The sequence below is a fragment of the Giraffa tippelskirchi genome, chromosome 8, assembly GCF_054371585.1.
Source record: "Giraffa tippelskirchi isolate mGirTip1 chromosome 8, T2T-mGirTip1v1.2.pri, whole genome shotgun sequence".
In the NCBI taxonomy this organism is placed as follows: Eukaryota; Metazoa; Chordata; class Mammalia; order Artiodactyla; family Giraffidae; genus Giraffa; species Giraffa tippelskirchi.
The window spans coordinates 124,446,054-124,473,902 of NC_137282.1; the positions used below are offsets into that span (position 1 = coordinate 124,446,054).

At 56.7% G+C, this 27,849-nt stretch overlaps 2 protein-coding genes and 1 long non-coding RNA gene across 4 annotated transcripts in view; 2 read left to right on the plus strand and 1 right to left on the minus strand.

Annotated features, from left to right (window-relative positions):
- The window catches only part of BAK1 (BCL2 antagonist/killer 1), a 23,181-nt gene extending 17,216 nt beyond the window's left edge, over positions 1–5,965 (minus strand). Inside the window, exons 1-3 of the mRNA XM_081519998.1 lie at positions 5,397–5,965; positions 4,719–4,796; positions 2,664–2,782 (exon numbers count right to left, since the gene is read on the minus strand). The gene's annotated coding sequence lies outside the window, so the exon portion shown is untranslated. The remainder of the gene's footprint in view (positions 1–2,663; positions 2,783–4,718; positions 4,797–5,396) is intronic.
- Positions 1,516–12,866, plus strand: LOC145517480 (uncharacterized). Its single transcript, XR_014062060.1, has 6 exons — positions 1,516–1,566; positions 5,447–5,721; positions 5,970–6,169; positions 6,310–6,363; positions 11,604–11,742; positions 12,506–12,866. It is a non-coding gene; the product is annotated as an uncharacterized LOC145517480 (long non-coding RNA).
- Positions 12,867–14,148: 1,282 nt separating this feature from the next.
- The window catches only part of ITPR3 (inositol 1,4,5-trisphosphate receptor type 3), a 67,907-nt gene continuing 54,206 nt past the window's right edge, over positions 14,149–27,849 (plus strand). For both annotated transcript variants that reach the window (XM_081519911.1, XM_081519912.1), the window contains exon 1: positions 14,149–14,628. In XM_081519911.1, coding sequence (XP_081376037.1) covers positions 14,228–14,628 — 401 coding nt within the window. In that variant the 5' untranslated portion in view covers positions 14,149–14,227. The remainder of the gene's footprint in view (positions 14,629–27,849) is intronic.

The window sequence follows — 27,849 nt, forward strand, 5'->3', positions numbered from 1 at the left end:
AGCCCTGCCCATCCTATACAGCTCGACTCTGGCACCTGCTCTTCTAGGGCCCTCACAGCTCCCTGGCTATGGAACTAACAGGATCCACGTGTTCCCCTGCTCTTCCCTCCCCTGGACAGACACATCGTGAAGGCAGGCCCTGGGAGGCTTTGTCCCCAGGTCTGCGTGCCCAGCACGGTGGCTGGCACAGAGCGGGCTCAGCTCAAGGTACCAGACTGAGAGAGGGAAGGAGGGCAGCAGCAGGAGGGCCTCGAGGACAGAGCTGGAGCTGTAGGGGCCGGGTTACATGGGGCCACTCTGCCAACCTCAGCGGCTTGCTGTGTATCCTCAGGGCGGTGGGAGCCGTCGAGGGCTATCGAGCTGGGGGAGCGGCTCTATCGTGGCATCTAGGATGAGACACGCGGTGGAGGAGGCAGTGGAGGGGGGGCAGGTAGGGGGCTGTTAACACTTGTTATAGTGAGAGGTGCGGGGCTGAGCTGGGACAGAGGCAGGCAGGGTGGCCGGGCGGACCCTGGGGCAGTGCTTCTCATCCAGGGCCATTCCGTCTGCCCAGGGACATTCGGCAGTGTCTGGAGACATTTTTGGTCTGTCACAACCTGGGACAGGGTGCTACCAGCATCTCGTGGTGGAGACCTCCCTAGTATCAGTAGTATCCCTAGTATCATCTTTAAAGAAGATTATTGGGAAGACAAAATGCATTAATACACGTTCATTGTTTAGAAAAGTCGCTGATACGTATTAAGCACTAGGTAAGGTGAGTTACTGTTGCTTTTTTCTTTTTAGCCACACTGTGCGGCTTGCAGAATCTTATTTCCCGATCAGGTCAGATTGAACCTGGGCCCCAGCAGTGAAATCACTGAGTCCTAACCCTTGGACTTTCAGTGAATTCCTGAGCTACTGTTATTTTAAAACATAAACACTTAAAAAATACTAAAAAAAAAAAATAATAAAGTTAAAAAAAACACAACTAAACAGTTAATAATAAATAAGCCCTCTGTTGAAAGCCCTACACTGAATCTCCATCACCCAAGTGAGAGCCAAGTCCTTCCAAGGCCCTCTCTGTCTCCAACCTCATCTGTCTGCCCTCCTGTCTCTGTGCGTTCCGGCCATGCTGGCCTCTGCGGTTTTCTGCACACACTCAGCCCACTCCTGCCTCAGGGCCTTTGCACTTGCTGTTCCCACTGTGTTGCCAGCTCTGCTCCTAGGAATTTACATGTTTCACTTCCTTACCTACCTGATGTCTTTCCTTTGCTGTCATCGGTCACCTTCTTAATCACTCCGTATAAAGAAAAAACATCACTCTCCTCCAGCCCTCTCTGTGCCCCTCCCCTGCTTCATGTTTCTTCAGAGCACTTCCACCATCTGACACATCATATATTTAGTTTGTTTATGTGCTTGTGGCCTCTCAACTGGAACGTGAGCTCCACGAGGGCAGGCACCGTTGCCTGTTTTGTTTACTGCTCTGTCCCCAGAGTCTAGAGCCTTACTAGTACCTTCCAAATACCCTTACACGTTGCTTAAATGAATGAATGGAGTGAATGCAAAGCTCCTCCAGGACTCAGAGAGGTAGGACGGGAATGGAGGGAAGGTGGGACTGTGAAGGGCAAAGGGGGGGGCCGAATGCATCTCTGGAAGGGCCAAGGTCCTGGCACCACCTGGAGCGTGGAGCCGGCGCATCCGGCCTCCCCAGACCTCCCGCCCTAGCCCGCTGGCTGAGACCCTCCCACTGCCAGTGCCCTGCCCTACCCTCCAGACCCGAACATGCCACCTCCAGTCTGGGCGAGTGACCAGGCCTGAATAAAGTGTCCCTTCCCCTTTGATAAGCTGCCTCCTTCCAGGGGCACTCAGGCCAGGATATGTCCTGCTGCTCAGGAAGTGCCTGAGGGCCTGGGTGGGCCCCTGGAGTGGGCACTGGCTGCTGGCAGCAGCCACCCTGCCCAGAGGCCCAGCAGAGGAGCGAGGGCAGTGGCCGGGGGACCCCTGCCCACAACCAGCCCCAGCACGCACCCGCGCCTCGTTCCTTCAGCGGAAGTCTCTTGCAAGCCTGTTGGGTGCACGGCTGTGAACAGGTGGCCCTGGTGGGGATGGGCAAGGGAGGGCAGAGGCTGGGTAACAGGCTGTCACACGTGGGGTGCTGGCCTGCCTGGGGCACTTTTCCCTGGGGCCTGTGGGGACAGGCGGGGTGCTGGGGGGACATTTTACCTCTTGACTCAGGGAGGAGCTGGAGATGACGTGTTTATCTGGCTTCCCTGACCCCCACGCCCCCTCCCCCGTCTCTGCAGGTGTTTCTGTGGTTGACTGTGTCACCAGGAAGCTGTCCATGCTTTCTGGTGATTGTCCCCCTCTGCTTGAGAGCCCTGAACCCCGAGACCCCAGCATCAGACTCCCAGCCCACAGGCTTCCTTCTCGCTCAGCCCCTCCCCCCTAAAGCCCTGTCCTCCCCATGGTGCTGCCTTGACTTCCCCGTCATCCCCTGCAGAACCCTGGTCCTCAGGGAGGGGAGGACCTGGGTCCTTGGTGAAGGAGCACAATTTCTTCCAGGGAGTGGAGTAACCCTCCCACCTCCAGCCACATGCATGAATCCTTGCAGGCACACACGCTCGCACTCAAACGCCCCTGGGGCACTTGTACCCCACCCACACATACCTCTCCAGGTTACTCACCCATCCTGGGGCTCAGGGCCCGAGGGCTCCTTGGCCTTCACTGTCACAGATGGGCAGGATGGAGCTGAGGCAGGTGCAGAGGCCCAGGCTGTACACTCTCAGGGCCCCAGTCTTTGAACCTGTAGGGTGGATGCCGCCTTGAGGTCTCCTGGTGTCCCCCAGGGCCTGTAAACTGTGAGATCCCAGGTAGCACAGGGAGAGAGCCCTGTTCTGAGACATCACCTGAGCTCAGTCTAAAACATGGGCCCAACACCCTTTGCCTGTCTTCCCAGGGAGAGAGGGTCTGTGTCCTTCTCCCCTTGGCTCTGGAAGGGCCGTGACTGCCTCCATCATCAGGTACCGTGGGAGTGATGCTCTGTGACTGCTGAGGCTGAGTTAGAGAAGAGCACCCAGGTCCCACCTGCTTCCCTCTGGGATAAAGCAGCCTCCCTGTAAGAAGTCAGAAGCCACGCGGGGGTCCCATCTGCAGCGCAGGGGCGCTCCCCCTGCAACAGCACCACCTGCTGGCTGTGCCGGGAGCAGCTGTCGTGCACCCCCAGCCCAGCGGAGCCTTCCGATGACTCCAGCCCCAGCTGGCATCTTTCGGCAATTACACGGCAGACCCCCAGCAAGACCCACCTTCGGGAAGCCAGGCCCTTCCCGAATCCTGACTCACAGAACTTTGAGCAAAATGAAATGGCCGTTGTTTCACACGACCAGGTTTTGGAGAATTTGTTAGGTAGCAGTAGTCATTAGAACATTGTCCCCAGATATTTCTCGATTCTTCCCTTAGTCCTCTCCCCAGCTGTCTCTCAGGCTGAACCTGCCTGGACACTGGACTCAGAGCCCTCAGAGATGGCGGCCTGGGGTCTGAGAATGCAGGGGGGAGCTGGGTCAGGCTGCCCACCCTCCCCACGGGAGGACTTCCCGTATCTGATGGCAGTGACCTGCCAAGATCTGACAGTGAGTCTCCGGGCGGCATCTCCACTGGGTCCCTCCTGTTTGGCCAGGACAAGGGCTTCCCTCGTGGCTCAGACGGTAAAGAATCCGCCTGCAATGCAGGAGACATGGGTTCGATCCCTGGGTTGGGAAGATTCCCTGAAGGAAGGCATGGCAACCCACTCCAGTATTCATGCCTGGAGAATCCCATGGACAGAGGGGGATTCAGAGCCCCCGTGGAATCTGCGGGCTCCAGTCCATGGGGTCTCAAAGAGTCGGACACGACTGAGCGACTAAGCACATTCCCATACATAGGGTGTTCTTGATGCCTATCTCTGTGCCCATGCTGGCTCTCAACCAGGCTCAGCCCTCAGCCTCTGGCACCCCTGTCTCCAAGCCCTGGCCTCCTGTCCCAGTCTGTTAGCTGAACAAGGCAGGAGCCCAGGGTGGCCCATCAGCAGGGCTCAGAGCTGCAGGAACCTGGGGCCTGCAGGACCCCACGTCCTCTGGCCCCCAATTCCCGAATCTCCCATTCCTGACAACCTGGAAGTCCTCCCTGCTGTCTAACCTCTTTCGCTCCTGCTGTACATTTTGTCTGTTGGGACAAGGGGGAGCTAATGAATCATGGTGGTTGGCGCTGGAATCTGCTGGAATCAGGGCAGGTGCAGCCTGTGTGTGGCCCGCAGATGGTGGTGCCCAGAGGCAGCCTGTCCTGGGTGCGGAGGCCCAACTGGCTCAGGATAGAGGGAGCCAGGCCGGGCCCCCTGGAAGGCAGAGTCAGAGGTAAGAACTAGGTGGCAGCCGGAGGTGGAGGCACAGGCCTTGGTGGGTCCCTGTCCCAACTGCAAGGGTCCCCCCGGCTACCACTGAGGAGGGATTTGGGGCAGGGTCTGCGAGGGCAGAGGAGCCACCCTCTGCCAGGAATTTTCCAGTGAACAGAGTCCTTCCAGGTTCCCTCTCTGGGGCCCTCTGCAGCCTGAAGATGAAGCCGTAGGCTCTGGGGCCAGGTTGGTCTGAGTGCGAACCCCACCTCTGTCACTTGCTAGCTGTGTGACTTTGGGTGGATCTCATCACCTCCCTGAACTTTCTTCCTCTGAAAAATGGAGACACCTTAGTGGCTGTGCAACTTTTACCGACCTGTTCAGTAAAGCAATTTCCCCTCTCCGTCCATCAGCTATTTGTCTCCTTGGCTACAGTAAGCCGCAGCTTCCTCACCTGTAAAAGGAGGATGGCAGGCTAAGAAGGGAATGGCAACCCACTCCAGTCTTCTTGCTTGGAGAATCCCATGGACAGAGAGGCCTGGAGGGCTACAGCTCATGGGGTCGCAAACGCGCGCACACAGGCCAAGTGCACTAATGCAGCCAGAGCGCCACCTAGCGGTGGACGTGAGGTGTCAGCCTCGGGTTGCGGTTTTGTTTTCCTTTCTGCCCCCCACCCCCCCATCCCCGCTCCTGTTCCTCCTGCTCCAAGAGCCTGGCCTTGGGGGGCCTTCCTCTCTGCGCCCCCAGCCAACCCTGGACAAGGGCTGAGGGCTGGCTGAGGTGCTGGGGACACTTCTGGGAGTGGCTACGTTTACAAAGAGGGTGCAGAACAGCAGCAGCGCCAGGCCGAGAGGGAGCTGCTGGGCTTGGTTCTGCGGGGCCCAGCCCTTTGTCCAGGGTCTGCTGGGGGCCAGGGGCTGGGCAGGAGCCGGGCGCCGGGTGACCAGGCTTCTCAGGCCCTCAGGGAGCCCTCACTCTCCTGCCCTGTGCAGGGCCCTGCACGCAGCACAGATTTCATCAGTGTTTGTCAGGTCCCGGACTTAACCCTCCTCACCGGAATGCTGCTCAGAAGGCCCGAGGCTGGGTTTATTCACTCCCAACCAGGTGACTGGCTGCCAACGCAGGAGATGCAGGTTCGATCCCTGGGTCCGGGAGATCCCCTGGAGGAGGGCGTGGCAACTCGCTCCAGTATTCTTGCCTGGAGAATCCCATGGACAGAGGAGCCTGGGGGGCTACAGTCCACGGGGTCGCAAAGAGTCGGACACGATGAGCACAGACCAGGAGAGCCCCTTCCAGAGAGAAGCCTGCCCAGCGTCAACGGCCCAAATCTGGGGAGTTTGTGCAGTGTTGGGGCCTCAGCCCCAGAGCTGCCTTTGGAGGTTCTATATCGGGGTGGGAGTGGGGGCTGCCCTTCCCTGGGTCTCAGGCAGGCCAGGGAGCTGGGTGGGGGGTGGGAGGAAGAGGCTGATAGCTGGGCCTGGAGTCCCTCCTCCCCTCCCCCACCCCCGCCCCAGCCTCCGGCCGCTCTCCATCTGGCCAGCAGCTCCCCCGCTGCCCCCAAACAAGGGCCCCAGTGTCTGCTCCCTTCCTGGGCAAACAGCAAGCCTTTCTCTCCCTCTCCCCCTAGAGCGGAGTGCCTCTACATTGACCCCTCCCCGCCCCCTCAGAGGGCATGGCACACCCCTCGCTGAGCGACCTCTTCTGAATGCTCCAGAGACAAAGGCTGGCAAGCTGGGTGCAGGAGTGGGTCCTGTCTGCCAGGTGCAGCCTGCGGCCGTTCGGAGCTGCGGCAGGCAGCCCCGGCCCCCAGGCCTCTGTCCTGCCGAGGTGGGTGTGGGGCGCAGCTGGAGGCAGGGCCCAGCCCAGGTGGACTTGAGGTCACCCCGCTCGTCTCCTGCCAGACAAAGGCTGCTCCTGCCTGGACCTGGTCCCCGGAGGGTTTTCACGCTGGTCTTCTTTCTCAACAGGCTCACGGCATTGATGTGAGCTCACTCCTCCAAACCTGCTTCCCTTGCTGGCAGGTGAGGTGTAGGGGCCTGGACAGTTCCCCTCACGGGCCAGGGCCCCCCCTCCCCAAGCCTGGAAAGATGCAGAATTGCCAGAGGCCTCCCTCTTCTCCGGGGCTCCTGCCAAGGTCCTGACCCGGGCACCGGGATAGGGTAACCTCAGAGGGTAACGGGGAGCTGTAATCAGACAGCCTCCCCTGGAGCCTCCACCCCTCCCCCAGTTCTGACTCAGAATGGGTAGGGGGCGAGTGCAGCCCATCCTTCTGGCCAGTGGCTACTCAACAGCTGATTATTCTACTGAGGAGGAGACGCGGAGGTCTGCTTTGTGGATAAAATCCTCTGTCTCATAAACGTCTCTCCCCTCAAAAATTCACGTGGATCCATGGTGTGGGTGCGTGCTCAGTCGCTTCAGACATGTCCAGCTGTGTGCGACCCCAGGGACTGTAGCCCACCAGGCTTCTCTGTCCATGGCATTCTCCACGCAAGAATGCTGGAGTGGGTTGCCATGCCCTCCTCCAGGGGATCTTCTTAACTCAGGGATCGAACCTGCATCTATTACATCTCTTGCATTGGCAGGCGTGTTCTTTACCACTAGTGCCTCCTGGGAAGCCCTGATGTGTGGCAGAAACCACCAACTAAAAATAAATACATTTTTTTTTAAAGTCCCTTCTTTGGCCATCCTATAAAACAAAATTCCACTATTAGGTTGTCATTTCTTTAGATTTACCAGTATTTCTCTTTATTGAGAACCCTGAGGACTATGCCAACAAGAACAATTATAGAGATATTTGCTGCTTGAGCTAAAGGTTTTACAAAGTAGTTACTTATGTTATCAACAGATACTCTCCATTCATTGCCCTGCTCCAGATCCACTGTCCACTGTTCCGTGCTTGCTCTGTGTGCTGGGTGGCTGGCCTTGATGGCCTGAGTTACCCAGGCTCCCTTGTCCTCTGAGCCAGTGGGAGGCACAGGAAAGAGACCAGAGCACTGGAAGGGGAGAGGGCCAGTGATTGCTCCACTGGCTGCTTTCCAGGCCCGGACTCACCCTGGTCACTAGCTCCCGGGAGCTGCACCACCTCTGGCTGAGCCCTGAACCCTGCCCACACCTCTGCAAGTCCGTCCATTCATTAACCTCTCTTTAATCACCCACTGGGGACGTGGTGCCAGTTTTCTGCCAGGATCTCACGAACACAGCTCTGTATTCTTACGCCACATGCAGGGACACTGAGGTCCAGAGAGGCAGGCCAGCTTCTCTGCAGAGCGCTGCTTGGAGCCAGGACTCTGTGGTTGTGCTCTAGGACTTCTGCTTTTCACAGTTTGCCCAGGGAGGGGTCGCCTTATCTGCTGGCGACCCCTCAAGGCAGAGGAGGAGGAAAAATCAGGAGTCGGGCCCCTTGGATTCAGGACTTCAGAACCAGGGGCTTCGCTCTCAAGAGGTCACTGAGCGGAAGGAGGGGATCACTCTCTCTTCTGGGACCAGGGGGACCGGTAGCCACAGACTCTTTGATCTCTTTCTTCCCCAGGCGGGGACCGCGTGTTCGGGTTAGCTGACTGCATTCCTCTGTCCATTTCCTCTCTGTTTCCTCTTGCATGTGGTCAGTGGTCAGCGAATGTCTGAAATGAATGGATATGACATTGAAGGATGGGGGGTGGGGGTGGGGGGTGACCAACAGAACAAGTTCTGTCTCCTTCCAGGTTCCCTGGGAGGGTGAGTGTACGTGTGTGTGTGTGTGTGTGTATGTGTGAATGTGTGTGTGTGAATGTGTGTGTTTGTGTGTGAAGTTTGGCGGGACGGGCAACCCTGGCTGTGGCTAAGTGGTTGCTGAGGGCCGGGGTGCCCGCCCAGGGCAGCTTATGGCATGGGGAAGGAATTCTCTGGGAACCCCGGCAGGCGGTGGGTGGGGTGCCCGGCTGACTGGGCAGGGTGGCTGCTGCACTGAGTCAGCTCTTCTGGCTCAAATCTGCCTCCCCTCCCGGCCTGGCTGCTTCGTCAGGAGTGAGGGCCCGAGGAAGCCCTGCAAACAGCCTCTTAACGGCCCCAAACCCTGAGATGGCACTGCCAGTATGGGGGTGGCAGTCCTGCCCCTCGCAGGCCCTGTCAAGGAGGACCAGGAAAAGCTCCAAGAACAGTCAACACCAAAGGTGAAGTCTGGGAAGGTGCTGTGAACTTTGGTTACAAGAAGGAACCCGAGACTCACAGAGGTCTGGACCCTCTGCAGAGGCCCACAGCAGAGCTGGGGAGAAGTCTAGAAAGGCAGGTGTGGTGGTGGGGAGGCGGGGGGCACGCTGGCAACAGGGCCTGGAGTCAGAACTGGTGGCCCCTTCCCTCAGCACACGCCCCGAATTCCTTCTGAGTCCGGGGTTGGGGGGAGGGCTGAGCACCACCCCTTGGCTTCCCTCGACTCCTCAAGTCCGGATTGGACAGAGGATGGAGGTGGGTTCCTGGAGGTCTTTCTGAGGGCGCATGGAGCTTGCAACTTGGGGGGTAAGAATTTGAGCATCTTTAGTTTTGATTATAGGTTAAAGATCCACATGGTCCAAAATTCAAAAGGTTAAAAAAAGAGATATGGTGAGAAGGAATTCCCCCCCAATCCAGGCCCAGCGCCTCAGTTTCCCCTCCTGGATGTGCCTGCACTCACTGGCTCCCTGTGAATCCTGAGTTTGGGCTGTCTGACCCGACTGTCCCGTCCTCTCTGTTTTCCTTCTAGAAGAGGCCCCCTTGGGAGGTGGTGCTGGAGGAACCCAGCCATGGAGGTTAGGGCCTGAACCAGGTAAACCAGTTGCCATGAGGATGGAGGTAGCCTCCTTCCTGGGCTTGATCTTTGCCCCAGCTTCAGGTCATCCCACTGAAGCCTCTCAGGAGGGGTCAGGCCCGTCAGTTCTCCTTTCCAACCACTTAGAGCATCCCTGGAAGCTCCCACCTCCTGCCTGGGGACCCGGGGGTCTGATACCCTGAGCCAGGGCTCCCACAGTCTCCTATTATTTCTCAGGATTATTTATTTATTTAAAAGTTCTTATTTATTCAGTCTACACTGGGTCTTCTTTGCTGTGAGTGGGCTTTCTCTGGCTGTGGAGAGCAGGGGCTCCTCTTCCTTGCAGTGCTTGGGCTTCTCCCTGCGGTGGCATCTCTCGTTGCACAGCCTCTAGTTGCTGCAGTGCATGGGCTCAGCAGTTGCAGTTCCCGGGCTCTAGGGCACAGGCTCAATAATTGTGGCACACGGGCTTTGTTGCTCCACGGCACATAGGATCTTCCTGGACCAGGGATCGAATCCGTGTCTTCCTCAACGGCAGGCAGATTCTTTACCACTGAGCCACCGGAGAAGCCCTCCTGGAATAATTTTTATACTCTCCCCATCCTCCTCCTCTTTGAGAGCTCAATTCTGCACAGATTTTGTGAACACTTGCTATGTGCCAGGCCCGGTGGAGACACAAATTAACGCAGACACAACCTCCTCTATCTGGGAACTCATGGTCTAACGGGGGAGGCCAAAAAGGAGAGAGAGCATTACAATTCAGGATGGCCCCTATCTGTTCTCTAAGAGTGGGGAAACAAAGAAATTTCCGGCTAAGAAAGCCTGACAGTAGTAAGTGTTGGTGGGGGCATGGTTCAGCGGACATAGTTCTAGTGACCCATGAGAGGGTGACTCAGAAAGGCCACTTTGGAACGTAATTCATCAATTCCTAGGAGGTCGAACTGCACCTTTCCTGAGATCCAGCAAGTTCACCTTCTAAGTTCTCACTCCGGAATAGAGTTTTTAAATCCCTTTTGAACAGGTATCCTCAATAGGCCCACAGTGAGATCCAGAATATACATGCCACTCACGACACGTGACTTCCACCCTAATGGTGACCCCGAAGACATGTGACGCTGGTTACCTCCTAATCAATTCTGAGTTTTAAAAAGTGCTGATCTTTATCCTTTCAGCTGATTTCAGGACTCATGAGTATGTCTGAGTCCATAATTTGAACCAACTGCCCTAGAGACACTCACGTGTTTGCACAAGCAGACGAGAATGTTCACTGCAACATGGCTGTAATAGCGAAAACCTAGACAGGGCTTTCATGGTCACCCACCAACAGATAAACAAATTGTGATGTGGTCAGGAAGTGGGCTGTCACTCTGCTCCTTGTGCCAGAGGATACACGCGGGGCGACACCGTTCATTCAAAGTGTAAAGCCCTGCGGAGAGAGAGCGTACATTGTTTATGGATACATCTGTACGTTTTCAAGCATAAAAACTGCAGGAAACAATATTCCCAAATCAGGGTTCTCTCTGCAGGGGTAAGGGAGAGCTGGGGCAGGGTCCAGGGTAGGTGTGGAGGTGTATGTAGGGACAGAGGAGCCTGACCAGCTAGTCCATGGGGTCGCAAAGAGCCGGACACAACTGAAGCAACTTAGCATGCATGCACCCATGTAAGGAACCTCAACTGAATTTTTTTTTCATTTTTTTTTTTCTCATTTTTTAGTTTAAAAAAATATATGTTGGAACTAAACTTGCAAAATATGAAGATTTGACAAAGTTGGAGGATTGTAAGGTAGCATTTAACCAGAGGCTACCTGTAATGCTGTTTTCAGTCTTGCGCAAATCCTTTTGTTCCTTAACAGCCCCTGAATACAGGTGTGAGAAGAGCTGGCAAGCCAGCTCTCAGGAATAATAGGAATTTATGTATCTCATAAGCAGCCATTTACAACTCTCTTCCCTTCTGATATGGAAAGTAACTTTTACAATCCCCTCTCTTGAAAATGATTCTAGCCTCCAGCTTCCTGAATAACTTGTAAGATTTTTTATCCCTATCTCTGCTAAAAAGGGCTATCTTGTAAGAGAGTATATATATGCCCACAATATGTTAAATAAATGCCTTTGTTCCACCAGAGCACTGGTCCCTGTGTCTCTCTCTCTCTCCCTGTCCCCTTCAGGCTGCTCAGCTTCTTTTCTTCCTTCTTTACTTTCTTATCGGTCGACTCTGTACCCCCAAGTTCCGGTCCATTAAAGGACCACAACAGAGGATAGGTATAGGGCACTAACTCTCTTTTTGATCTATTATTTTAAATGTAATCTTATTTCTGAAAATACTTCATAATAAGACTTAAAAGATTGCTGCTCCGGGCATCCAGAGTTCCTTCTGACCATGGGACTAGAAAGTGGGGAGTGGTGGAGTGGGAGTGCATGTGGTCCTGGGGAAACGAGGTCGAACGTACTCGGTCCTTCTTAACCGGGGGAGGCCGTGCTGATGGCTTTATCCCACTGCCCGCAGGTGTTGGTATGGTAGCCACCCCATTTAACGGATGGAAAAGGAGGCTGGGAGAAAGGCCTCTGGAAAAGCGGCAGAGCTGGGCCTCGATCCCAGGCCAATGAGAATCAGCCTGCGCAGTTCACAGCACCATTCTGGAGCGGTAACCTTTGTGCCTGCCAAGGGGTGGGTGGGGAGACAGGGTCTGGTGTGCTGAGCTAAGTCCTGTAGATTTGATCATGTGGGTGATGAGGAAACACAAGCGGGGCATGAACTCACTGCAGCTGTATCATCAGTTTCTTACATTTTATTATTTTTTAACCAGCTGAACCTTTCTGTAAACAAACTCTACGTCAGAACCCAGATGCATAAAAGTGCTTCCAGTGGAGGTGATTTCTAAGAGGCAGCTGACAGGGGGTCTGGAGCCCAGGGGAGTCTCCTCTGGGAACGCGGGATGGGTACCGTGGTCCAGAGGAGCACCTCGAGGCAGTGTGTGTGTGGCAGGAGGCTGCCGGGCATCCCTCCCAGGGCTTCTCAGCCAGATGAAGGTTGCTCTCCCCACCTCTGAGTGCTCCTGGTTGGTGGAGGGACAGAGGCTCACAGCACTCCTGACCTGGGGGTGAAAGGGGGACCAGCGGGAGGTGCTTTGGGCAAGATAGGCCTGATCTCCACTTCCTGGCTGTCAGCCCTTGGCTGAGTTATGGAACCCTCCGTTTGAATCTTAGGAGAGGAAGGACATGACCCTTGGATGTGGATAGGGCAAGGAAGGCACACGTCCAGAGTGAAGCCGCTGGAGGGGGTGTTTCCAGCACATTCCTCTTCATCATCACTGTCTGGGGCAGGGGACCAGGCAACCGGCCAGGCACATAGTGGGCCCTTGATAAATGCTTGTGGAACAAATGCATATGTTTCCTCTCTGTCTGCAGGAAACACAGTGGAGTCCTGACTTCTGGGAGCAAGTGAAGCTGTTTCAGAGGCTTGCCCTTCCCAGCTGGGCTCCGGGGACAGACAGCTGAGGCTCCAGTGTAGTGCGAGGCCCTGGAGAGAGTACTGGGCAGGGGGTCAGGAGCTGGGGGTCAAGGGCTGGGCTTCTGGTTCCAGTTGCCATGTACAGGGCTGTGTGACCGAGAGGTTTGGTTCTCCTTCTCCGGGATTTGCTCATCTCTTTTTGGCAGAGTGGCCAGGGTGAGGTCTTTCCAACTGCAATTTGCAACTCATTTGGTACATTTAACAGAGCAATTTAGTGGTTCACAATCAGTATTAAAAAACAAAATGAAACAAAACAAATAGAACAGAAAATATCAGAGTGCAATCACAGGTCATAAGGGTAAGTATTGTTTTGTGAAACTATTGTTTTGCTTATATATAGATGAAGGTGCCGACAGGCCTGAGGTAAAATTGATTTGCTATTGTGGGGTCCTGGTGAAAAGACTGGAAAACGCAATCCTGGAGGCGTCCTCCTCTCTCACATTCTCGAGGTCTTTGTGGAAAAGCCACAGGCCCAGGAGTTCCTCACTCTCTCCCCCTGGGTCAGCAGCTGTCTCTGGGATCCTCGTGGCCTCATCCCTCCGGGGTCTTTCCCTCCCTCCCCCACCCCGCCCCCAGCTTCGATCCTCAGTCCCCTCCTCCCTTTCTCCCAGGGATAAGCCTTCCCCTTCCCAGGAAGGCAGAGTGGGGGTGTCGGAAGGGGGTAAACGTGATCGAATGGGTGGCACTGGGCACTCTATCCCAGAAGCTAAAATAAAAGGACTAGGAAGCAAACACCGCAGCGCCCCGGGACAGAACAGAAAGCAGGCGAGCTGGGTTCGTGCGTTTGAGGGGAGGACTTCGTGAACACAAGTTCAGCGGCAACACCGCAGCGGGTCACTCCCGGGGTGGGGGTGGGGGGCTGGCCCTGGTCCGGTCCTCGCTGGTGCTCGGGTGCGCAATTAACCAGCGAAGGTAGTTTTCACTCCTGCCCCCTTCCTTCCCCCCTTAAAAGAAAAGAAAGACAGAAGAAGCCAGGAGTTTCGGAGCCAACTCCTGGAGAGGGAGCGGCTGAACTGATTCGGAAGTTGGATCTCTTTGCACACAGGAATGCGGCGAGAAAAAAACAAAACCCACGCCATTGCTTCATTTCCCCTCCAAGCCCTAGCACTTTCTATTGTGCAATGAAAAGGCTTTTTACGTTGAGAAAAATGAATCCCGATGTGCGCTGCGAAGGAATGAGTGCGCCTCTCCACGCAAGACGGCTCTCAGCTGGGAGCGGAGTCGACGCGGTGGCCACAGGGCGGCCGCAGCCAGGGCGCTCCGGGGCACATCCTCCGGGCGCGGCTCAAGGGAGCGCCCGCTGAGGAGCCCGGGCTCCCCCTTCTGCGGCCGCCCGCCCAGCTCTCAGCGACTCGAGGGCCGAGTAGACGTTTCGGGGAACCTCGAGGGCTGAGAGCTCCCGCTGGGCCTCCTGGGGATGGCGGCTCCGCGAGTCTGGCTGGGGACCCGCCGGAGCTGGAAATCTGTCCCGGGAGCCGTCGGGATCGCGCGGGGCCGGCGTCCGGGAGGCTGGACCGGTACGCGCGAGGGGCGCGGGAGGCGGGCCGGCGCACGTGGGTGCCGGCGGGCGGGCCGTGGGGGGCGGGGTGTGGCTTCCCCGCCTCCCGGGCGAGATTTGCATGTGTGTGTGGCCACCCCAGACTTCCTGCTCCTCCGCGCCGCAGGTACGCGCGGGCCGGGCCGGGCGGGCGGGAGGCGGGTGTGCCGAGACGCGGGCACCTCCTCACCCGGACGCCACCTCCGGCTCCCGGGCCGCGCCGCGCTGCCTTCCGCTCCGGGGGCCGCCAGCCCGCCCCGGCCGCGCCGAGCGCCCGGCTCCGAGGTGCGGGCGCGCCCCGCTCGGCCTCGCGGGTCGTCTCCGCCTTCCGCACCGCGCCTGGCCGCGCGCCCCTGGGCGCCCCCACCGCCCCGCTCCCCCAGCGGGCGCAGCCATGAGCGAGATGTCCAGCTTCCTCCACATCGGGGACATCGTCTCCCTGTACGCCGAGGGCTCCGTCAACGGCTTCATCAGCACTCTGGGGTGAGCGAGCCGAGTTCGAGGGGGGCGCGGGCGGGGAGGGGGCGCAGTGGGCCCCGGTGCCGTTTGCGTGCGTTCTGCTGCCTCCCGCCGTCAGGGGACCTGTTCGTCCCCCAGCTTCAAGGAAGAGGGGAGCGGCTCGCCTCCTTCTTTTAGAGAAAGGAAGTGAAATATTTGCCCAGGTAGGAGTCGGGCGCCCCGCCTGTGTTGGCAGGAGGCGCCCCCTTCGCGAAGCCTCCACCCTCGCATGCTCGCCTTTCTTCCCCAGAGGCGGGGGGAAGGGGGGGCGGGCTGGGACTTCCTCTGCAGGTGGTCCCTGTGCGGGGGGCAGGTGGGTGGCTGTGGCGTTAGTCGGGGACAGGCATCCGGGCCTGGACGTGGCTGACTCTGGAGTGGGGCGGAATCGTGATGGTGGTGATGGTGAGCGGGTGGACCAAGAGCCCGGGGCCCTCTAGTTACGGACCTGCCGCACCTTCGGGGGGTCGCACCTCTCTCCTGCCCTGTTCCCTGTCTCTACGAGTGTCTTCGCCACTCTTTTTCCAGGCGTCCCAGGTCCCTCCAGGCGGCCCCTTCTCCCCGCCTCTCCCTGGCAATTTCCTGCGCAGCTCATCTGGCGCCCCTGGGTCCCTGGTCCCAGGCTCTCGGGAGCACTTTGCAAACATTAATTAATTCTGGCCGCCACCCCACAGGGTCTGGATGAGCAAGGAATCCGTTCACGTCCCTTGAGAGGGCCAGGCCCGGAGCTGGCATAGGGCAAGGAAAGAATTAGAGGAAATGGGTTTATCTTCTTAAGGGCAGTTGAGTGAGTCGCTGGGATTGAGGGGAGTGGTTCCTGCACCTCTCCAGCCCCGGGGTGGGGCCTGTTACCTGTGTCACGTTTTACAGTCTGCGGACTTGTGTTAAATGGTCTCACCTGCCCCACCACACCCAGCGCAGTTCTTTAGGATGAACCCACCCTCTTCTGCTGACCCGACTCATCTGGACGCCAACTGGCTACAAGGTGCCTTCTCCCCGGGGGTTTTTGAGGACAGCCTTGGCACCCTCAGCCCAGGGCGAGCTGACTGACCCTGAGCTCAGGAGGTGGGAGTCACCTGGCTCCCTCGGCGTCTTGTTGGGAGTTGAGCTTTAGTCGTGTGGGAAAGATCTCGCGGGCTGGAGGGCTGAGTCAGCCAACAGGGGGCGCGGACTGGAAACTCCAGCATACCTCGCGCCTTATCTCAGCACCTCCAGGCCTTCCCAGCCCCCTCCCCGCTCAAAGGCGGACTCCCCAGCCGTTCGTCCACTTCTCGCTAGGCTGCCTTCTCTTAGTCGGTTTCCCAGAGGATGGGAGTGGGTGAGCGCTCGGTGAGCTGACCTCCCCCAGAGATCAACGCCCCACGGACTGCCCCTCTGGCCAGACTGCCCGGCTGGCACGGAGTCAACACCTCTGATAACGCCGAGGGAAGGAGCAGAGGGTGTGGGGGGCTCTCGGGGGCAGATGGTGGAAGCCTCCTTTCTGCTGTCTGGACAGGGCTGGGGGCTTTGGGGAGATGACCATCTTCTCTGTTGCTCAGTGTTGGGGCGAGGCACCCATGAAGCACCTGTGAGATCTAACAGAATCAAGGAAAATGTTTGGCGGGGCCGCACTGTCTGGCAGGTGGGATCTTAGTTCCCTGAGCAGGGACTCAACCCACGCGCCCTGCAGTGAAAGCGGGGAGTCCCAGGCACTGGACCTCCTCCTGCCTTTCACACAGGCCTCATCCCCTTGCCAGGGATTCCCTCTATTGCTTCCTAACACAGCTCCCTCCCGCCCCGGCCCTTCCTGCCCCAGGAAGCGGCCTCCTGCTTGCCAATCTGATTCTGAGGCTGGGCCTGTGACTGCCAGAGCCCTTCTGCTCCAGGGGCTGGTTCCCAGAGCTCCCAACTTGCTGCCGACCACGCCCACCTTCCCAGACGGCATTCTAGCACCGGCTTGTGCTGGCCCCAAATTGTCTTTTTTTTTCACCTCCTCTTCACACCCCCCGATGCACCACCTGGATTGACATTCCTGGAACCTTGTCCTGTCTCTTTACCTTTGTTCCTGTATCGCCCCCGCCTTTCAGTCAGTCTCCACCTGGGTAAATCTGACCCACCCTCTCAGACCTGGTGCAGAGCGCCTCCTTTGTGAGATCCAGCCCCCCACCCCAACCCCCCCGACCAGGGCAGAATTAACCCCTTTTCCTGTGTGCTTCGAGCTACTTTGTACAAGTTCCTCTCTGATGTTAATTGTATTGTTTGACACTTTATGATTAGTTGGAGGTTTCTCTGTAGGGCCTTCTAATGCTGGGCGCTCTGCCAGGACTGACTGATGAATTACCCTGTTCATCCACTCCTGCACTGTTCTGGGCACATGCTCAGAGCACATGCTAAAGGGAGGAATGATTTCTGAACACCATGAAGCGTGGCCACTCGAAGTGTGGTCCTTGGCCCAGCAGCATCAGCATCCCAGAGAAGTTTGTTAGAAAATACATACTCTCACACCCAAGCCTGTCCTACTGAATCATAATCTGCATTTTGAGCCCCAGGGGATTTGGTGTCTAAAAGAGAAGCTCTCTGGGATTCTCCCTCTGCTCCATCCTCGCCGGAATCTTTTTGCCTCCATCCTCAGCTCTGGTCCCCCTTTACCTTCACCCTGGCTGTTGGTGCCCATGTCTGTGAACCCTGGAGGGTGATTTGATTGAGTTTCCAGGCGATCCCAATGCTCGGTGCCCAAGAGGTGCCCAGTGAGGGCTAGAGGAAATGAATTTGGTGAGGACAAGGGCAGCCTTGGTGGCCAGTGAGGCTGCTCAGCTGGGAGATGGGAAGTGCGGGCACTGGTGGAGGAGGGAGTCTGGGGCAGCCTTCAGATTCCAGCCGGGATCTGCGGGATCTGCGAGCCAAGTGGAGGAGGCCAATTAGAGCCGCCTGGGTAATTAGAGCTCCCGGTGATGATTGTACATTAACTTTAACTCTGGGTTGGAAGGACGGGAGGGGTCTGGGGAGTGGATCCCGGAGCAGGCTGAGACCTCTGGTGGGAAGGGAGAGCAGGCCCATGCATGTCCTTGGCAGGAGTGCATGGCCGGGACACTGCCTCGTCCTCCCCACCCCCTCCCACCCCGGGTGGGAGGCAGCAGAGGCGGAGGGGGGCCACTGCAGGTGAAGGATTTACTATGGCTTCTGGCCAGTGGCTGTGGGGAACTGGCCCCGAGTGCAGGATGGGGCCCTTGGGTCTCACATGCAGTTCCCTGAAGGTCTCTTTTGAGTGCCCAGAGGAGCGGCCCCCAGACCCCGTTGGTAAGCTGGGGAGTGTGGGTGGACTAGGTTGTGCAGTTGAGCTCCCAGGATGGGTCAGATTGCCTCTGACTGCCTGTGGCTGGCCCTTGGAGCACCATTTGCGGTCAGGGCCTCTGGACGTGTCACTCAAGGCTCAGTGATCACAGGGGGTGTGATCTGCTTTTCCAAGAGGGTGGGCCTTGGTGGTCAGGACCCAGGGAACGTGGAGGTCAATGTGGAGGAAGCCCCGGGTCTCAGGGTCAGGACCTCCTTTGTCACTAACTGGAGGGGTGATTTTGGCAAGGCCCTGCCTCTCAGAGTGTGTTTCTATCACCTGGGTTGTCCTCTAAGGTGCTCTGTGGCATCTGAGAATCCCTGTGTGTCTTTAAAAAAAACTCCAGTTCCATCATCCCATGTCAGACCAACTGTATTAACACTTGTAGGGGTAGGGTCTGAGGCCTACTCCTTGGTTCAGAAAGCCCATCTCTTAGCTTTCATCAGACTTCATTAAGTCATTCAGCAAACATTTAGTGGGCACCTACTATGTGCCAGACACTGTTCTAGTCACTGGGGAATCAGTGGTAACCAAGACAGAGTCCAGCCTATTCCAGTCTGTACAGTGGAGAGCTGGGAGAAATGGTCCGAAAGGGCCCTTTGAGTCTTAAGTCTCTGAGACGCCGGTAATTCCAGGAGCGGGCGCTGGCCCTCCTGTGCAGACCGAATTCCGTGGGCAGATGTCCGCACTGCCCTTGCCTTTCATTTAATTGTGATTTCACTGGAATGAGACGTTGGACTTACCCCTGTCCTGGGCCCTAAGGTAGGCTCTCAGCCTCCCCTAGGCCAATCCATACAACTCGCTGTTTTTTGGAAAATACATATATATTTTTTTTCTTTCTTAATTAAAATTTTTTTGTTTTTGTTGTGCTCCATGGCTTTCAGGATCTTATTTCCCCTACCAGGGATTGAACCCCAGGCCCCGGCAGTGAAAGCCCCAAGTCCTAACCACTGGACTGCCAGGGGATTCCCATACTGTTTTTTCCTGATTAAAAAATAATATAGGCTCCATGGAGAAAACTTGAAAAGCTAAAACAAAAAGTTATCTGTAATACCACTGTGATTATCTTGACAGCCTCTATATGGACTTTCTAGCTTTTTATGCACCCACAAATAAACATGTACAAAATGGTCAAACTGCACATCTAGCTTTATGCTGGCTTTTGGGGGAGAATGCATTAAGCTGTGTTTTTCCCATGCGTGCCGGCCCAGGAGTGTTGTGGTCGCAGAGGGCCCCACGGTATGATGTACCTCACTTATTTAAGCAACTGTAGTCTTGGGCATTCAGCTTACCTGTACATTTCTTGCTGTTCTACACAATCTACACGGAACATCCTAGTCCATACATGCCCGAACACCAACTTGTCCAGTTACCCTCTTGGGATGGGTTCCCCGAAGTGGAAGTCCAGGATCAAAGGGAAGGTGCATCTTTTTTTTTTTTTTTTCCCCTGTTCTGAGTGGCTTGTAGGATCTTACTTCCCTGACCAGGGATTGAACCCAGGCCCTCAGCAAGTGAGAGTGTGGAGTCCTTACCTCTGGACCACCAGGGAATGCCCAGGCACATCTTTTCCCTTGCTGGCTCTAACTGGCGGCCAGGCTATTCTGGCTGCCGGGAGGAGACGGAGGAGGAGGAGGGGGAGGAGGGGGAAGCAGGGGCCCATTGCCCCAGGGATGGTCACTTCACATCACCAGTCTGAGAGGACTGCCCTAGGGGTGTGGGGAATAGGACCAGTCTCTGCCCTCCAGGCTGGGCCAGGTTGGGCGTGGTGGCCAAGACAGGGAGGGTTGCAGTGGAGACAGCATCAGTGTGGGGGTTGCCCAAGGACAGAATCAGCTCCAGGGTCCCGCCGCCGGGCGGGGGGGGGGGGGGGGACGGGGGGGACGGACACGACTCCAGGGACCCAGCTGCCTGCTCCTCCTGGGCCCTAAAAGAATCCTGCTGTAGCCAGCTGCCCCTGCTCTGCCCTGCCCTACATTCCTGACCCACGTCCCCTCCCCTCCCCTCCCCTGCTTGGCCCCGTGAGGCTGTGGGTGGGTGGGGCAGAGGCTTGGGCTGGGGGTGGGGTGATTTGCTGGATTGCAGGGTGGGGTCACGGCAGCTTTTTGCCCTTCATTTGCGGGGAGGCGTCTGTGTTTCGATTACTCCTGAGTAGGTATCTCCTGCAGTCCACCCCCAGGCCTGCTCCCCACACTTCACCCGGTGTGGAGCTGGGGGCTCCTTCCTGGAAGTGGGGGCTGTGAGAGAGGAGGGAGGGAGGTCTACGAGGGGAGAGGAGGAGAGCAGAGCCCAGATCTCCAGTAGGTTCATCACAGGCCTCAGCTCCGAGCCCAGGGTGGCGGTGGTTCCCAGCATTTGTACCTGCAGCCTCCTGCATGGTGGACCTCTGGGGAAGTGGGGGTGACCCAGCAGCAGTCCACCATGACTGCTGGAGAAGAAGCTGCAGGATTTTCCACACCAGAGCAGAAAGGAGGCTGGGCATTGACAGCACAGTGGACCTGGGGTGTGGTGGGACTGGGGCTTGAAGAAAGAAAGTGAAAGTGAAGTCGCTCAGTCGTGTCCGACTCTTTGCGACCCTGTGAACTGTAGCCTACCAGGCTCCTCGGTCCATGGGATTTTCCAAGCAAGAGTACTGGAGTGGGTTGCTATTTCCTTCTCCAGAGGATCTTCCTGGCCCAGGGATCAAACCCAGATCTCCCATATTGTAGGCAGACGCTTTACCATCTGAGCCACTAGGGGGCTTGAAGAGGGGGACACATTGCAGAGGGGTTTCCACTCGGGGAGATAGACTGTGGGGACTCTTGGCTGGGGACTGAGTAGGGGAGTGAAATGATCACAGTGCGTGTAAAGGTTCATATTTGTTTGGCTGGCAGGTGGGCAGAGCCAGAAGAGACAGCGAACATAAATCTTAGCCTGGGGCAGCTGCAGGTGTTTGAGGCATACACCTGTGCATATTTGGTTCACAAATCCCTCTCCCATCACTCAGCCAGCCAGCCAGCCAGCCGGCCAGCCAGCCATCACCCCCTTTCTCCAGCCTGCAGGAGAGCCAGCTTTCAGGATCTGAGTCTAGAAATAGGGTGACAGGTCGTGAGAGGGAGAATTCGGTTTGTGTCTCAGAGATGCTGCTGCTGCTGGCAATGGGTGGACTTTCCCGAGTATTTACAGCTCTGGTCTGTGCTGTCCCTTTGACCCCTTACCACCAACTGGAGGCATATATATAATTTATAACAGCAGGGAAAGGGCCTTCCCTAGTGGTCTAGTGATTAAGACTCCACACTCCAGTGTAGGGGGCACAGGTTTGATGCCTGGTTGGGCAACTAAGGTCCCGCATGTCTCGCAGTGCTGAAAAAAAAAAAAGAGAATCATTTAGAACACTTATATATCCACCACCTAGACCTAGTCATTATTTACATTTTGCCATATTTACTGTGCTTATTTTTTTGTTGAAGTATTTCATGGTAAATTACATGCAGTGCATGTTTTTGCCTCTACATCCTTCATTTTACATTCCTAAGAAATAGGCTGTGTTCCTGTGTAACCACAGTACTGTCATCACACCAGTTAGTAATTTCCGAATAGCATCCAATGCCGGATCCATAGTCCAATCCATTCCATTGTTCTCAGTCTGGCCTTGACCGCTGGTGTCTTTAAATTAGGATCTGATCAAGGTCCATGTGTTAATTTGATTCCTAATGCTTCCTGAGTCTCCTTTAATCTGAAGCAGCGCCTGCCCCCACTACTTTCTTCCTCATCTTGATGGGGAGGCTGTAGAGGGCTCCCTTTGTGGAGTCATCAGGGCTGCCCTTGCTGCTCTGTTTCTCAGGGAGCCCCTCAGGGTCTGAAGCTGGGTGGCCTAGGCCTCAGGGATGCCCTGCGGAGGCCCCTCCAGCCTCAGTTGCTAGGTAGGTTGGACAGGCTCAGAGCCCACGCCCTGGATGGAGCGCAGGAGAGAGGCCTGGGGGTGGGCTGGTTGGCCCAGGGTGGCCCCTCTTCTGTGCCTTTTCTCAGCTCTCTTGTCTCTCCTGCTCCCCGTCCCTCTTCTCCTTGGCCTAATAGAGACCCCAGGACTTGCCAGAGCCCACCCAGCCCTGAGAGCCAGAAACCCAGGCCTGTGGGCAGAGGCAGTGCTCTGAAAGCTTGTGCCCTGGCCAAGAGTCTTTATTTCCATCTGGTCGAGTTTAATCACATTTGCTGCCTCTGTTCCTCGCTGGGGAGACTCTTGGGGTTCCCCGAGTGCCTGAGTGTCCTTTCTAGACTTAAGCTCTCTGAAAGGATGAGCCATGCTTATTTTAAAGTCCATATACACTGGTCCCTTCGGTGGCTCAGGGTGGATCCTTGGTAAAGAAAGACGTGTAGAGGTCAGGTTTATGGGTGTTTTTCTGCAGGGATGCAGAAGTGGACTGCTTTTCTCTGATGAGCCAGGGATTCCAGCCAATGAACCTGGGTTCCTTGCCCAGCATTCTTCCCCACCCCCACCAGTGGATGTGACTGAGTATTTGGGGAGGGGGAATCCAAGGCCTCCATCCACCACCAGCCTATCCCTGTGTGCTGACAGTGCTTGCTTTGGGAGTGGCCTTCCGTGGGTCTGGCCTAGATCTGTGGGGTGGTGGCCAGTGCCCTGCGCTGGGAGTCAGGAGATCTGGGGTCTGGAACTGGCTGTTCCTTTAACTGTGCGGCCTGAGCTCCTTGGTCTCCCCCTGCACCTCTCTTTCTCAGGCTAGATCAGGGAGGGGCTGTCTGGGGACCGTCCGGGGTCTCCCCAGTCTGCAGGCCTCCTTCGGCTGCTCCTCTGATAGTCGCTTGCACCACTTGGAGCTCCCTTCTTCCTCCTCCTTATCTAATCTTTCCTGGCAGCACTGACCCGCCCCACTGCCTTTTCCATGGCTTCCACCTGATCTCAAAGTCCACCCCAGGCAGAATGGGGCCAGCTAGGCCTCTGGATGCATCTGCCTTTCTCTCTTCCTTCCCAGGGTCTTGGGGTGCAGGCCCTGGGGCATTTTCAGGACAGAGCCCTCCACATCCTTCTAGAGCAGAGGGGTCCACCAACTCCTGTTCAGAGGGTCCAGGGCAGGCCTCCCCACCAACTTGCTGCCGGACCCTCCCTCTCCTCTCACCCCCTCCCCTTGCCCACCCTGCTGATCCCTCCTGGGCCCTTCACAGTGCAGGCTCAGACCCATCTTGTGTCTCCCACTGTCCTCAGTTGGCGAGAGGGTAGGACGGAGCTCCTGTATTCACAGGACTCAGCATGGTGGACAGGAGCTTCCAGAGGGTGGGGACCACACCCAGCACATCATCCCTTCGCAGTAAAGTTTTGTGGGACCAATGGAGACCTAGACTGTACGAGTGCCATCAGCTACCAGCTGCGTGGTCCAGGTGGTTCCTTTTACTCTGTGAACTTCACTGGACTGTTGTAAGAATGGGATGAGGTCTGGATGTAAAAACGATTTATAAAGTAAACGTGTTCTGCATAGTGGAGCGTCGGTTCTTCTAAGGTGATCTTGGCTGGGGCGCCCTCCTACCTTTAGTTGGTGGGGACAGACAGGGAACTCGCAGGAGCGGACGTGCGGCCGGCCTTGAATGTGGCAGGACGCAGGCGGTACAGAGATAACAGGGCTGGCTGAGCGCGGGCGGGAGTAGGCCATTCCCCAGCCCTTGGACGGAGGTGGAGGCGCTCGGGCGGGGAGGGGGACGGGGAGGCGAGGGGCAGCTTCTCCCAGGAGAGCCCGGCTCTGGTTACAGCGCCAGGTGCGCATCGGAAGCCGGACACCTGTGACCAGGCTAGTACAGCCCACACAGATGCCCCGACCTTGAGGAGAATGGGGGGGTACGGCCGGGATGTGGGTGCCAGCAGTGGGAAGGGCTCCCCCGGGGCCGCCCCCCGCGGGCTCCCGGGCTGGGGAGGAAAGCGCGGGCGCTGGCGGCTCGTCCCCGCCCCTTCGCGCCAGCCTCCTGCCGCCCCCGGGAGCGCCTGGCCCGGGCCCAGCGTCCTGGCGGCGGCTTGCAGTGGGAGGCAGGCCGGGGCGAGGCTGCGCTCTCATTCCCTGCGCGACGCGGCTGGGGCGACGGCCGCACGCGGGGAGTCGAGTTTCGCTCTGCGGCTGGGGCAGGGCCTGGGCTGGCAGGGACCGCTCTGCGGCCCCCGCGAGTGGGCGGGGCCTCGGCGGGCCGGGGGCGGGGGCGGGGGCGGGGCTTCAGGGGGCCTCGGCAGGGCGTTGGGCGACCACCTCTCCGCCTCTCGCTCTATCCACAGGCTCGGAAGTCCCGGCCGCGCCCCCTGCGGCTCCCCCTCAGTCGAAACGCAGCCGTCGGAAGTTCAGGCCCTCGTGCCTCCCTCTGGCCTCGGGTCTCCCTCTCAGCAGCCCGTCCGATAAGGGGTTTCCCGCTTATCTGTTAATGGCTTCACGGGACACCCCTCCCTTCCGCGCCCGCCCGATAGCACCTTCTTGGGATGCCTCAGTCTTGAGGAGGAGCTTCTGAGAGACGGAGGGGAGACTTCCGCGGGGGCACTGCGGGGCCATTTGGGACTTCCTAAACACCCTGCCGCTAGCTGCCTTCTTTGCCTACGGGCTTGGTGGAGGGCTGCCCTCCAGATGGGGAATAAAATGATGGGAGGGCGAGGTGCCATCCCTCAGAGGCTGCAGGGGAGGATCCAGAGTGTTCCCAGACTATGTTGAGTTTGCTCATCCAGGACCCGCACTTGGAGAAGTGAGGGAGTGGAATGTCGGATCCAAGAGGAAGTTCTGAAAGCCCCATCTTCCTGAGTCTTTTCCTGATGCCTTCCAGGAGCCCCTGCCTTTTTTTTTAATTTCATGGTCCGCACGGCTTGCTTCTCTGTTCTGGTCGCCCATACAGACCATTCCTGTCCCCTCTTGGCTGCCAATCTGGGATGTTTTCCTTTCTGACCTTGCTTGCAGTTCTCCTCCCCAGGCCACGCACCCCTCCTGACCAACCCTCCCCTTCTCTTAAGTGGCTTCAGCTTGCACTCCCCAAATGTGCCCTGCCCTGTAAACCACTGGGCATTGGGGAAGGGCTCAGTTGGAGACAGCAGGGCTTCAGAAGCTGTGCCAGAGTGGGCGGGGACAGAAGGACATCCACATAATGACCAGGCACGTTCGTGCCAGGGGGATTAGGAAAAGCACACCAGGCATCCAAACTTGCATGTCTTTTTTTCTGCACGTGTGACCCAGGCAAAGAGTTCCCAGGGAAGGGATGGAGGGTTTCTGAGGTGAGGGTGGGTTTTCCTCAGACTGGGAGGCTCTGGGGAGATGGCCTCTACAGGGCCTTATGCACTGGTCAAGATGGAGGCTGTGGGGGTACCCCAGCCTCTCTCAGTTGCCCTGACTTCCATAATGCCCTATGGCTATCCAGTACCCCCAGCAGTGCCAGGACCCAGCCCCGCCCCGGCTTCCTCCCCTCCCCTACCAAAACATACCCATCTTGCAACCCTGCCTCTCAAGGCTTTGCCAAGAGACAGCCAGCTAATCTGATTCACTAATGTCTTACAGGAAATTCTATGAATTATTCAAGGCACTGCACAGCTCTTGCCTCTTCTCTCACACCTTCTCTGATTGGCCAAGCTCTGGCCTCTCCCTTTCCTGGACAAAATCCACAGCTGGTACTATCAGTTGGCACCCATGCATATTCCTTATATCATGAACTCTTCTGAGTCTGTGACTTGTCTTCCCAGTGCGGTTTTGAACTCCCTGAGGCAGAGACCTTATCTTTTGCTTTTCGTGTGGTTCCCTCAGTAGCTAGTAAAATGATTAATTCACTCAGTATGTATTTCGAGTATGCCACTCCACACCAGACAGGTGGTCCAGGTGCTGGGGATACAGGAGGAAGCAATACAGGCACATCCCTGTCCTCATGAACCTTCCATCTCAGGTCGGGGAGGAATAGGACCCAAAATAAACTCTGTAGCAGGCCTGGTGGTAATATGGAGAACAGTGAGGCCGGCAGGGGGATGAGAAGTGTGAGAGAGAGCAGTCCACAGTTTTTAAAAGGATGGAGAGGGAGCCTGGCCAGAGGAGTGGGTCATCTGAGCCGAGATCTGAAGGAGATGAGGGAGGGGTGGAGCCAGGAAGGTGTCTAGGGTAGAGAGTGCCAGGCAGAGGGAAGAGCCGGGGTCAAATCTCCTGGAAGGTTAGAGGAGCCTGGAGGAGGGCGGTGGGCTGGAGCAGAGTGGGCAAGGGGCGGGGGATGGGGAGGAGATGAGGTGTGAGAGGTGAAGGGGTCTTGTGAGTTCTTGCCTTACCCTCTGAGATGAGTGGTTTTGGAGGTTCCCAGCAGAGCACTGCCCTGATTTGACTGACCTTTTAAAGGAATCCCTTTGCTGCTATGTGGAGGACAGGCTGTAGAGGTGAGAGGGGTGTCAGGAGACCAATGGGGAGGCAGTGATGTCCAGGTGAGAGCTGTGGGGGGCCTGGACCAAGTGGTGTTGGCATGATGAAAAGAAGTCAGATTCTGTACATATTTAAAAAATTTTTTATTGAAGTACAATTGATTTACAATATTGTGTTAACTTCTGCTGTACAGCAAAGTGACTCATTTATACATACATATTATCTTCCATTATGATTTCATCACATGATATTGAATATAGTTCCCTGAGCTCTACAGTAGGCCCTTGTTGTTTGTCCCTCCTTATATAATAGTTTGCATCTGCTCATCCCAAACTCCAGTCTCTCCATCCCTCCCTGATGCCCCCCACCCGCCCCGCAGCAACCACAAGCCTGTTCTCTATGTCTGTGAGTCTGTTTCTGTTGCATAGATAGGTTCATTTTTGTTGTATTTTAGATTCAGATTCCATACATATTTTAACGATAAAGCCCACAGCGTTTCCTCACAGATTAGCTGTGAGAGGTGAGTTAGAGGACCAGGCAATTGGAAGGAGGGATTAGCTAGATGGAGAGAGGGCTTCAAGAGCAGGAGCTCCACGTTGGGAACGTGCTGAGTTTGCAATTCCTGTGGCCATCCAAGTGGAGGTACGGAGTGGGCGGTTAGATTACAAATCTGGAATTTGGGGGAAGAGGGACAGGGGAGGTGGAGGCGGAAGTTATCAGTGAACTTACATGCGGGTGGCCAAGATGACCAAGGGCCTGAGTGCTGGTGGAGGAGGAGAGAGGATGGAGCTGGAGGCTGGGGATGAGGGAGCAGTCTGAGTGGGTCCTCACAGCAGGCCCTTCTTTCCCCTTCCTGAGGCTGCACCATTGCCTTCAAAGCCCAGCTCTGCTCCTTGCTGGCTGTGTGTCCTTGGCCGGATCATTTGCCCTCTCCATAACTCCTGCAAAATGGAAGTAATAACAGGGGAGACTTAGAAAATTAAATAATATATGAAAACATTAGAAGCAAAAGCCTGCTCGCTGTCATTATTGTTACTGTGGACTGTGTCATGATGGTGATTCCGAAGGGGAGACCGCAGGCTCCTGTCCTCAGGGAGCTCATGGTATAGACACCGCAAGGAGCCTCAGAGGAGACATGCCCGCGGGAGAGGCCAGGACCAGCTGCTGTGGGAACACGGGGCTGGGTGGGTAGGGGGACACGGAAGGAGGGAGGGCTCTGGCCAAGGAAGGCTTCACCGAGTAGCAGGGGCTGAGGATAAAAGAAGGAAAGAATGGAGGGGCTTGGAGGGGAGCGGTAGAGCGGCTTCTGGGACCACTCTGTAAGATGAGAGTTCCAGGGACCTTGGGACCAACCAGAGGTTTAGCACAGCTGGGGCAAGGAGGTTGTGAGGCAGGCTAGAGAGTGGGTGGCGGTCAGATCACAAAAGGCCTTGTTGGCCAATCCAAGGAGGGGAGGAGCAAGAGGAGGCTTTGGAATTAGCTCTGTGACTTGAGACAAATTAATGTTCAAACCCAGTTTCCCCCTCTATAAAATAGTGCTCATGACTAGCCCCCTGCGGG